Source organism: Tachysurus vachellii, chromosome 20, assembly GCF_030014155.1.
Source record: "Tachysurus vachellii isolate PV-2020 chromosome 20, HZAU_Pvac_v1, whole genome shotgun sequence".
Lineage (NCBI taxonomy): Eukaryota > Metazoa > Chordata > Actinopteri > Siluriformes > Bagridae > Tachysurus > Tachysurus vachellii.
Window position 1 is genome coordinate 8,998,388 of NC_083479.1, and position 12,372 is coordinate 9,010,759.

Below are 12,372 nucleotides of genomic sequence, written 5' to 3' on the forward strand. Positions count from 1 at the left end.
CTACCAATGTACAGACCTATATTTCTGCTGTCACTTTTGCTGTCTTCTTTCATCAATTTCTACATGCTGCAGGAAGTAATGACAGGATAGTCAGCTGTATAAATACACCTTCGGAACATAGAGATGGAATAGCCATAGATGAGGCATTAGTGTTAATTTAGCATTAAATTATTGTTAATCATAAGTATGTACAGAATGTTTAGATGAAAAGTCAAGTAGTTTTATTATGTTATTATACAAATAGGTAACTACAGCTTACACAGTTTCACTCAACCATTTACTATTTGCATTCACTATAAATGTAGGCTACCTTAACAACACTTTAGCAAGCTAACTAAGATGAACCCAAACTTTCATTTGCAGTTAGCTAACAACTTTCATTTAGCGTACATATTAATATTAGTATATTTAAATATAAACAAATATACATCAAACAAACATGTTAACAGAATCATTTTTTATTAATTGGCAAATTTTAGCTTCGACAATCACCTAGTATTGTACCAAGGTGTATTGTATCAAAAATGATAGAAATAGTGAAATTAATGAAATAGTCTTTCATTGATCATATTTGCAGTGGATTTGGTAGCTATCAGAAGACAAACTGAACATTATTATCTGTTCTAATTGATTACTTCCTTGTAGACGTATAAGCTGCTATAGAAAAAAAATGGACTAAAAAAATTAAAGAAGTATAAAATTGCAGTTGTTAAAAGTCAAAAGTTAAAACATCAAAGTTAAGGTCAACAGAAAAAAATATTGTGTGGTTAAAAACTATTCTCAAAATTTAGGGTTATGTAAGAATATCTATGATTTTACTATGCACCACTTGCCCATGGATGTGTCTGAAAGCAATGTTGGTGCTATGCACATATTTTTGCCAATAAGCAAATTTAAAAAGAAATAAACAGAAATTGACAGATGATTTAAAAGTTGTTTTGTCCACAGTTTGATTACAGGTTATCCTGGGTCATTATATCAGGGAAGATTTTCCCCTTCAAATGCTGAACTAAAAGGATGAAAAATAAAAAACGAGAACATGGAGCCCCAGGCACAAATTAATCTATCATCTGTGCTCCTAAATTCTGACATGCTTTTTGAATTCTCTGGTCTAATGCCTTTCTCTCTGCTTTTCTTTTTTCAGTTTTCAAGACAGCCATAGTTTTTGTGTACAAAGATTGCTCCAAGCAGAAGAAAAAAATTGTGAGTGCTTTTGTTGCTTTTATTATGCATTATGAGAATTACAGCGTGGGCAGTACAAGTCTGGTCCTGACAGCATGATTATGGTTAATGCATTTATGGTTGTCCCTTTGTGCCCTTTATTGTGTACCACTTTAATAAAAATGTCAGAGAAGAAAAGCTCTTTGCACAGAGCGAAACTTACAGTTCCCATTAATTGTCAAAACAGGTATAGACTCTCAGGACTGACTCTGACCTTACTGCACACTTTGGTACACTTTTTAAAATGTGCAAAGAGAAAGAAAAAAGAAGGAAAGAAAGATCATACACTGGGTAGTACTACTTAAATATATGGAGAATACATTACAGCATATTGGGAACACATTGTAATACATTATAACTATACTCAATAGATTTTTTATTTTAATTTTAAAGTAGGAAATTTTACTGATTGTGCACAGTGTTTACTTTATACAATAATTTTTGCTTTTTCTCCTAATGGGTGCCAATAATTTTGGACCTGACCCTAAATAAACTTTATGAGACGTGGCAAAATTCTTTTGCAGTAATACATAATATACCATTTATTCTCTTAGCACTTGAGACTTCTAACAGAGTAGAGACTTCTATTCTAAAGAATAGAGTTCTAACACTAATCTTTCAACAATGGTTTTGACCATTTCTACTTATTTCTCTCTCTCTCTCTCTCTCTCTCTCTCTCTCTCTCTCTCTCTCTCTCTCTCTCTCTCTCTCTCTCTCTTTTGCTGTAGGGAACGTCTCATAGAGGCTTTATTTCTGATGAGCGAGACCCATTTCGATTCAGGCACATGATTGCTTCAGATGCTCTCCAAGTCCGGAATACTACCAGTGAGTGTCTCTATTCCACTTTCTTTTATTTCACCATTTCCTTATTTAAAAGGTAGAAGTAATACTTGGAAAAAACCTTGGAAAATAAATGAATCTAAATGTTTGATGATTCATGAAGATACACAAAACATAAACCTGTCTATCATATCTGTATTTAATGGCCATTAATCATGCTTGTAAAAGATTTTTGATTTTTGTACCTTTCCATCTCATTTCCTAAAGATATAAAGTATTATATTACTAAAGGCACTATATCTGTATATCAGGCATCCATTAAATCCACACAGACCAGATTAGCTGTAAAGTCTTCTTTATCTGGCAAATTTTGCCTTTCTATATGAAAACAAATCATGTCCTTTGAGTTACATGTAGTGTTTTTGTGTTTAAAGTCTACTAAAGTTGGTAAATGCTATCTGTCTATGTTTATCAAGATTCTGATGGAACGGCAGTATGTGAGATAGTTCACGTAAAATCAGAGTCTGAAGGGAGGCCAGAGAGGACTTTTCATCTATGTTGTAGGTAAGTCAACAACCAGGAGACTTCCAAATGAGACATACATTTTTACATGGCCTAAGACATTACTATTAACTGCGACATCTATAAAAAATGTACAGTATTGACCTCTTTTATTTTCTGTTCCAGCTCCTCTGAGAGTAAGAGGGACTTCCTGAAAACAGTCCATTCTGTCTTAAGGGATAAACAGCGTAGGCAGCTGATGAAGACAGAGAGTTTGCCTCTTAATCAGCAGTACGTTCCATTTGGAGGAAAGCGCTTCTTTGCACTGAAAGGAGCCAGGCCCATGAACAGAGCAGGTAAATATCAATCTACTTTCTTCATGTCTGAAACCTGCCTGGCATTTACTCACCAAGTCATGAAACGTCAGCATCACTGATAATATTTCACTTCTCCTTCTTCTTCTTCTTCTTCTTCTTCTTCTTCTTCTTTTTCTCAGTTTCAGCGCCACCTGGAAAGCTCGGCCGAAAAAGACTTGTGCGCAACCGCTTCACAATCAACACCGACATTGTTTTTGACAATTACTCTAGCCAAGACTCCACAGATCTTCCTCAGAGACATTATCCCTTGCCATCCCAGAACAATCAGCAAAATGATGGAGACACAAACCACTGGCTGGAGGAGCAATTTGACCTGCAGCTGTATGACAAACAGACTGATGTAAAGGAGACAGACATCCTCAGCGATGATGATGAATACTGTGAGTCTGTGAAGGGTTCCTCAGCTGAGCCCAGCTTGGAAGAATCTTTCGAAGCTCTTATTGCTGAAGTAGAGGAGGACCAGAAGGAGCAGGACAAAAAGGAGGAAGACAGTGTTCCCAACAGAAGTTCAGAGAACAAGCTCCCAGAAACATCCCTTGGACAACTAAGGTTGGCCCCACTACGCAAGCAGTGTGCTGTAGAGGATGAGGTGGCCCAGAGGGAGGTGGAGGTTATCTGGGTTCGCAGAGATGATTTCAACAGTGGCTGTGGGACTGATATCTTCTGAAGTCAATGGTGAAAGTCCAAGAGAGTGAAAAATTAGATGCATACAAACATTTAAGCCAGTTGTCTACCCATAGATTAAGCTCACTGGCAAACAAAATGTCAAAGGATGGTTTGTTACTGGTGTAAATACATTTGCCAATAAGCTTAAAGAAGCAATATGGCTTACAATCAATGGATCTTCAAGACCCTGCACACCTTGTTTGGATGTAGTAACACTATTTCCAAGCTCTTAAGTAGTGTATCATGACTGTGTGAACTAGCTTAAGGTTTAAAAAACATCTGAATGGAATTGCACAGCAATGTGGACTCCATATCAACTTTCACCTGGGACCTACTGCACAATCACACGTCTAAGGATCCTACACGTTCTGATATGCTGCATGTTGTGCACTCCTATCCTGTAGGCAGCTACACTTCCTTTCCAAATCTATTTGCCAAAATAATTATTTTTGTAAAAATGCTAGGAACGTGGGTCTTTTCTGTTTTTATAGCTTTTGACCACTGTTCTATACTCAAGGGCTGTGTGTGTTTGTGATGTCCAGGGAGTCACGGCTAAACTCAAGCCTTATTTTTCTCAACAGCACCACACAGATCACTTTGTCCAGAGTACAAGAGTATAGTGTTGCTATTACGTTCCTCTGTACGTTCACTGTTTACTATTAAGCATTTGCAACATCTTTTTGCATTCCTTTCCTATTGGTTTTACAGTATACCCTCCAGTCCAGTATTACCCAACCCTATTAACTGAAGGGATGATTTAAATTATTGTTATAGATCCTGCTGTACTTGAATTTTCTATCATAGTTGTTTTGGGAAGGTGTTATGCCCTGACCTTTTAGCCCCGCACACTGCAATAACGGGAGTACTTTTGGTTCAAGGTACCAAACTCATCACAATTTTGTCAAACACTGAATTACAAACCCACTCAAGGTCAACATTGACACACTGTACGATGTAACATCACCAATCACACTTGTAATGTAGTGAACAACACTTGAATAACAGTTCAAAAGCAGTGAGTTTTAATTGAATCATGTGAAATATAAGGCTTCGATGAATTTGGACCTTTTGTTGTATTTTATACAACTGTTGTTTAGATGATGGTGGATAAAGCATATTAATAAAAGTTATATTTTTAAAATGAAAATGGACGATGTGAAATGCAATCACTTTTGGCTGAGATGTGTTGTAAAAAAAACTTGTAAATATTGTTCAACTTTTACTTTGTGGATTTTTGAAAATGTATACTCATAGTTTTGTGACCTATTATTATTGCGCTTCTTTAAATAAAAAAATCTTTATTTATATTTGTATTTTAATATATTACTTAAGTAAGTAAGAAAGAAAGAATAGATCATTGATTGATTCTACATAAAGTTTAGATTTTAGATTCAGTAGGGTTATAAGCCGAATGTTGCACCTACGTACAGTGGAAATTCATTCCCTTCAAATTTATTTGAAAACAGCTTCTTTTTATTATAGTATTTTGAGTGAGATATTCATAAGTATGGTCAGGAATTCGCAGCTGTATTTTGCAATCTATGTATGTCAATAAATTAATATTAATGAATACTGTGGATCTGACCTAAGCTAAAAGAAAGAAATAGCAAAGCAATTACTTTAAAATGTATTTACACAATCAATTAAAATAATAATCTATACTGTAAATGTAATAAACTATACTGTAAAAAGGCCCGAATGGCTTTAAATAGATGATCAAGAATGATTAAAGAAGTTGTAAGAAAGAAAGCTTACAAGAAATCTACAAGCCAGTTAAACACTGATTCCGTTGTACTTCAAGCAGAGTTCTTCCTGTTGTTCACTAAATTTCAGCTTAGTTCATGGTGAATGCTCCAATTAGAATTAATTGAGCTTCTGCTGCTTTTGAATATAATATAATTTGATAATGAGTCCTACTCCTGTTAGATTTCTATTGAAATAACAAATATATAGAAATATGCTAGACCTGATAGGAGAAGTACTTTACAGTTACCAAACTTTGAATGACATGTTTTTGGCCTACACAATATCCTGGAAGGGCGGACAGGTGTACCTCACCTGCTGAGCACCGAGTCAGTACCAACCCAGTCTGCTCTCTGATGTATATGTCAGCAGGACAAACAGGTAGCTGACATTTGGGTTGATGATTACCAGATCTGAGGTTAGGAAATGAAAGACGTTGTGGGCGGTCTAACAGGTCATGTTTATTAGATGTGTCCAGTACCACTGATAGCCAAGTCAAGTCAAGTCAAGAAGCTTTTATTGTCATTTCAACCATATATAGCTGTTGCAGTACACAGTGAAATGAGACAATGTTTCTCCAGGATCATGGTGCTACATAACACAAAGACAGAGCTATAAGGACTTAAGTAAGTTAATCCTAGCCACATAAAGTGCATCTGTGCAACCTGGTGCAAGACAAGATAAAAAGACAAAAATTTAAAAATTAAGCAAATATGATAAAATTCATATTGATACAAGGATATTTCTAAGAATGCATTAACAGTGGATGTACAATACGTAAATAGAATTGTAAATAGATATCCACTAGATGGCGCCATTCTCCACCTCATGGGGAATTGGAAACCGTGATCTGTTCTTATCTTGATATCTTTTGCCAAATTGTCAGCTTTTACTCTGTTAATTCAGTCTACACAAAGTCTTCAGCCCAAAACATCAAATGCTATTAAAATATCTGTCTAATCTAATCTAATCTAATCTAATCTAATCTAATGTCATTCAGCTAACATTATGTTTAGATATAATCACAATTCACTATTTGATATAATCTTCAGAGATAATCTTCAGATTATATCAAACATTCTCAGAAAACTTCTGTATTATTATTTGGTTCACATTATTTTGAAGCCTGATTTATTTGGAGTTGTTGAGTTTTTGATGAAAAATATTTAATTCTATAATGTTGCAGTTGCATTTTAGTGAAATATAAACACTCTTAATTATAAATGTAACAGCTTCGGTAATAGAAGGGTTGGAATTTCCACTAATATATTGTATATTATTCATTATACAACATTTTAATACCTACTGATAGCTAAACTGCTTTGGGTGTAATCATGTTGCTGATGTAAACGCTCGACGCACGCGCCTCAAAACAGCGCGCGCTAACTCTCACGCGCTCATCCAGGTGTTCTTTATGTAGAAACTGACGGTTGAGATTTGAACAAAACAAACGGACAAAAGGTAGAAGAGAAATATCCGATTTTTTGACATTCGAGTCGGTAAAGAATGCTCGATTTTCATTGAGGATAAAAAGCTGGGAAGCGGATGCGAGTGCATTTGGACTCGACAGCGTCTTTATTAGACGTTGGAGATGAAGTTTACTAGCAGTTTGGATTACGGAACCATGGAAAAACGAGCCAAGCTGCTGCTCTCGCTGTTCTTCATCATGTCGAAGTTGTGTCTCAGTGAGCACCAGGTCCTCCGGATCGGTATGTTACATGATATAATTGTGCAGCCTTTGTTTTTGTTTTTTTGTATACGGACAACGTTCATGTTCATCATTCAGTCCCTTAACAGCTTAACGTGAACTTAGCAGGTTTCTGGAAACCGTCTTTCTTTGGAATCTGCGTTTATGTTAAAAAAAAATTAATTTTTACGTTGTGAGAACTGTTTCTGAAGAGTCTCTGTACAGACTGAAGAGATAAATATTCCCTGGTCCTAAACTTTTAAGAGTATGTTGGTGAGCCAAAAACGAAAAGGTGTCAGAAAGTAGAGACTTAGTGGGTGACTATATCCAAAATATTATGACCATTGTTTATTGTATTATTATTATTATTATTATTATTATTATTATTATTATTATTATTATTATTATTTAAAGGTGGAGGTAGGGTGTTATGGGCACTTAATAACACCCCTATCTCCCACTTTAAATAATAATAATAATAAGAAGAAGAAGAAATGACAAATTTTGCTTGCTTTTAACATATTGATATCAGTATCAGTGTTGCTGATAGAATCTACACTGCCTGGCCAAAAAAAGTTACCACCTGGATTTAACTAAGCAAATAGTTCTATTGGACAATTACTGCAGTGATTAGTATGTTTCAGATGGAAACAAGTTATTTAACACTAAGTGGTTCAGTGAGTAGCTTCTAATTTCTTAAACAACCATACCGTACCTGCATGAAAACATTGTATCCCACAAACACAACGTATCCCGTGTTTGAGGAAAAGACGCTTACTCTGTTTCAGAAGTGTCAAATCATTGGCCAGCTTCAAGGACAGAAAACCACAGAGATTGCTAAAGCTACTTAAATTGGCTTAAGAACTGTCAAACTCATTAATAAAACCTTGTAGGATAGTGGTGAATTGTCATCTTCAAGGAAGAACTGTGGTCAGAAAAAATCTTGAATGATGGCATTTGGGAAAATGTTAAGAAAACCCCTTATCAGTGAGACTAATTGGAAAAATGGCTTAATTTTGCTTGAGCAATGGAAAAAGGTCGTGTGGCCTGCTGAGTCCAGATTTACCCTATTCCAGAGTGATGGGTGCATCAGGTTTAAAAGAGAGGCAGATGAAATTGAAATTATGCATCCATCATGACTAATGCATAATGTACAAGCCTGTGGGGGCAGTGTTATGATCTGGGTTTGCTTCACAGTTGGCCAGGTCTCTGTTCAGCAACATTATGTGCCCAAAAACTGTTGGCTACCTGAATATAATGAATGGCCAGGTTTTTCTATCAATGGGATTTTTTCTTCCTTGATTGCATGGGCATATTCCAAGATGACGGCGCCAGGATTCATCAGACTCAAAGTAAGAAAGTTCAGGGAGTATAAGACATCATTTTCACACATGGATTTACCTCCAATCTATTGGGGTCCAGACCTTAACCCTACACAGAACCTTTATGATGTGTGAGAAATAAAAGAAAATCTGGGCAGAAATAAACCTTGTGATATTGAATAAGCTTATCAAAATGAGGCCATGGCGAATGTATGCCACAATCAAAGCAAAAGGCGCTCCGACGAGTATGTGACATTTTTTGGCCAGGTATTGAAAAATCTGAATTTTGTTGAGCCAAATTAACTATTAATAAAATCTTTCTTATTATCATTTCAATTCTTCTCTAACCTCATTTCCCTGTAAAAGAAATGGATTACTGATCCTCACCTGACTCACTGATCTGAGACTGCTCTAGTGTTTGGTTGACCATGTAGTGTTACCAAACCTCTTCAGGGGTAAAGTGGTAGGGCTGTAACGTTGCAGTGTGAACTTGTTTTGTTCGTTAAAAATATTGCAATTCCATACATCCATGTATCAAACAACATATTCTACAGACTGCATAATAAAGTAGGCTATTCTTCATAAAACAGCCTATTGCTTATTATATGAGGTGAAATAAACATTTAAACTTTATCAAGCTACATCAACCTATATCAACCTCCTCCTCTGGGAATGTAATGCTGCTAATTTTGGTAATAGTACTTCCATAATTTACAACATATATGGTAGAAAAAAAAACGTGGGAGCTTAGCTCAGAGTAAATAAGCTTCTAAACTGTACTAAATCAGGATCAAATGACAAGGTGGTGCAGCAGGTAGAATTGCAACCTCACAGCTCCTGAGTTGGATCTTGAACTCAGATTGCTGTCTTTACAAGTTAAATTCCCCATGCTGTCCACATTGTATCCATTGGGGTGGAATGAGATGTTTTTATTAATTTAATGCTTTTTTTATGTCAGATATTTCCTGATTACAATTTAAATCTGTAAAGGTGAAATGCAACTGAAAAGGGAAAATATAATTCAAACTGTTTTTTTTTTATTAGAATAGATTTTTAGATGTAATGTAGATGTGCATAATAACAAATTGCACTTCCTATATCAATCAAATGATATAAAAAATAGTTTATTTTAAATATCCAAGGGTTGTGCAAGCACAAAAAAACTTTATGGTTTGTGGTAGGACACTCTCACACTGACAGTGCATCTGTGAACACTTTTAATGGACTTACAGCTTTATTTATTGGCTCTAAGACACCTATGTGTTGCCATGTAAATTACTAATTTGAACCAACAACCGAGGCTAAGGCTTTCTCCTGCTCTAAAATTGTGTGTGTCAGTTTTTTGTTTGGACCCCAGGGTGATTGGGGACTCAGTAATGAGCTGATGAGTGGGTGGGCCAAATCATCCTGTGCTGAAGCCAAATCTCTTCTTCTCATTCAGCTGAAAGAAAAGGCACTCAAAACAACTCTGACACCAAAAAGTTATCTCTCTCTCTCTCTCTCTCTCTCTCTCTCTCACTCTATCTATCTATCTATCTATCTATCTATCTCTCTCACACACACACACACATTACTAAAGTTATTTTATATTTAAACAGAATAAAGTTCGAATTCACTTGTGAAAATCAATGTTTCAATTCAGTGTAAGAATATATAATATATATATATATATATATATATATATATATATATATATATATATATATATATATATATATATATATAAATGAGCTATAACTTACCAGTGTCATTGTGCGGTCTACAGTATGTGCAGTAGGTCTACTTCACAACACTGGAAATGACTCCACTTGATCAGATTCAAAGTGTTGAACGTTGCTTCCATTTCCAGGATTCACACAGACTTGTCTGCCTTTTCTAAGCTTCCAAGATGGCAAACCTTCTTTAAGCCCCTGTTTTTTACTTTAACTTGTGATTTTCAGGAAAGCACTATCTTGTCTAGAGGCAAACACTTTGTATTATCCAGTTTAGAATCATGTAGGACAAAGATCTCTCTCCAACTTATGTGCTACTCTTTCACAGGTAGCAGTATACAGACATGGCAATGCTGTTTTTTTTACAACGTATTTGTGACTAGGCAGCTCATAGACAAAATGGGAGCTATGTGTTTTTTTACACCAAGGGGAAAAAATATGTCGTACATCACAGCTCTGAAAAATGATACCAATAATGTTAGCTGTGTTTTTGATTTTGGTGTCTGAGGGCGGCTTGTATTTTCATCGCTGTGTTTTAAACATTGCTGGTGTTTGTGCAGTGAACTTGTAATGTAAATATGTTAAACACAATACAATGAGTTGTATATTTATAAATGTTCATAAATATTCATAAATGTTACTTATAGAAAAGTGTTCACTGTTGCCTCTTACACTTGCTGATGTGTTTGCTAATGAGTTCTGTTGCCTACTTTGCCCATGCCTATTTCAATTCAATTAAATTCTTTTTTTTTTGTATAGGGATTTTAAGAATGGACATTATCGGACATTAATGGACATTAATGGACAATGTCTTAATACAGCTTTACAGAAATATAAAAATATAGACAAAATTTTTAAAGTAAATTTTTGTTTATCCCTAATGAGCAAGTCTGAGGCAACAGCGGCAGATGGTATCTGATAAAAATTCTAATTGATTAAGCTTATATTCATTTTACTATGGCACAGATTTCCTGTTTTTATCTGAAATATATTTGTGGTTTCATATTTTCTTTAGTTTTATCGTTTACTTTTGTGGCTGTCATTCAGCGGTCTCAGTGACATAAGATGGGTTTTAACAGGGACATTCACAAATATCAATCTCTGTCCATGTAGCATTATGTAAGATGAAAATAATGTATGCAGTTTTGCTCTAGTTGGCATTTAGCAAAATGCCCACATTTAATGTGGGATGGCAGCCACCAAAACACATATTCTCACAAATAACATACTGTATGCATACTGTAAAATACAGAGAGGTAACATGTAATAATGAGAAACATGTAACAATATATTAATATCAGCTGCCTTGGACTAGAGCTGCTCTTTGCCACAGGATCATCTCTAACGTTCTTGGACTGCTGTCATACAAGTGCTGAATGTTCTTGGGAGGAATCTTCCAGTTCTTTCAGAGATAAAGTAGGAGGATATCTGCTATGTGCTCTGTGCTTAAGGTTCATAAAATGTTATTCATTCAGCCTTGGTAAGGCCATCCTTAAAAATATTCTTGTTTGCCGTAACCCGACCGACCCTGTCAATTTAGGACCGACTCAATTAAAAAATTTTTTTTTTGCTTTAAGTCCGACCGACTTGCCGGTTGTAAATTTGCGTTAAGACCGACCATTTTTTTTTTACTCTTCAAACAACTAATAAAAAAGCAATAAAATAATATTAACTATATTTTAGTAAGTATTGTAAATATATAAATTGCCTAGGCCTACATACAAACGAAGGCTACATTCTTCCTTTTAAATAAAAACCTGTGACGTCATCTATGTTTACACTATTGGTTAAGGGATGTTACACTATGGCCTGTGTGTTCGCTTCGTCTCATACTCTCATTCACTGTCAGTGTCAACGGTTCGCGCTTGGTAATGATGGCTGCGGCTGCAGTAAACAAAATGTTTGCGGTCACCATTCAAATAAATTTGTTTGTGGTCTATATAGCCTGCATCAAAATGAGGTTTGCAATGATGCGCCCGAAGGCACGGGTTGAAGACCCAGTCAGTGACGTCACAATATGCTAATTTGTTTAAATTCATACCTACGTAATCACCATCACCAAAATTGTAATTTTTTTTTTTACATTGAAACTTGAAAAAAAAAATATAGACCTACCTACCGACCATTTTTATTTTACTGTTACTGCAAACCAAAATATTTTTAAGGATGGCCTAACATATTTTCTGATCAGAGTCGTGATGGATCCAGAGTCAGACATTGATGTTTATGTGAACTTTCACACAGGCAGTTTAGTCTCAAGCAGAGCAAAGCCAAAGCTGTCATCTGGATCAAAAAGTGCACCATGGTCCTGAACCCATCACTACCTATAGGAGGTGATCTGAGTTTAGAACACAACACCATGA

At 35.4% G+C, this 12,372-nt stretch overlaps 2 protein-coding genes across 5 annotated transcripts in view; both read left to right on the top strand.

Annotated features, from left to right (window-relative positions):
* tiam1a (TIAM Rac1 associated GEF 1a) overlaps positions 1 to 4,850 on the top strand; it is a 49,580-nt gene extending 44,730 nt beyond the window's left edge. For all 4 annotated transcript variants that reach the window (XM_060895339.1, XM_060895338.1, XM_060895337.1 and 1 more), the window contains 5 exons: positions 1,145 to 1,203; positions 1,950 to 2,046; positions 2,478 to 2,565; positions 2,689 to 2,858; positions 2,999 to 4,850. In XM_060895339.1, coding sequence (XP_060751322.1) covers positions 1,145 to 1,203; positions 1,950 to 2,046; positions 2,478 to 2,565; positions 2,689 to 2,858; positions 2,999 to 3,546 — 962 coding nt within the window. In that variant the 3' untranslated portion in view covers positions 3,547 to 4,850. The remainder of the gene's footprint in view (positions 1 to 1,144; positions 1,204 to 1,949; positions 2,047 to 2,477; positions 2,566 to 2,688; positions 2,859 to 2,998) is intronic.
* Positions 4,851 to 6,725: 1,875 nt separating this feature from the next.
* Positions 6,726 to 12,372, top strand: part of grik1a (glutamate receptor, ionotropic, kainate 1a) — a 54,382-nt gene continuing 48,735 nt past the window's right edge. The window contains exon 1 of the mRNA XM_060896159.1: positions 6,726 to 6,997. Coding sequence (XP_060752142.1) covers positions 6,880 to 6,997 — 118 coding nt within the window. The 5' untranslated portion in view covers positions 6,726 to 6,879. The remainder of the gene's footprint in view (positions 6,998 to 12,372) is intronic.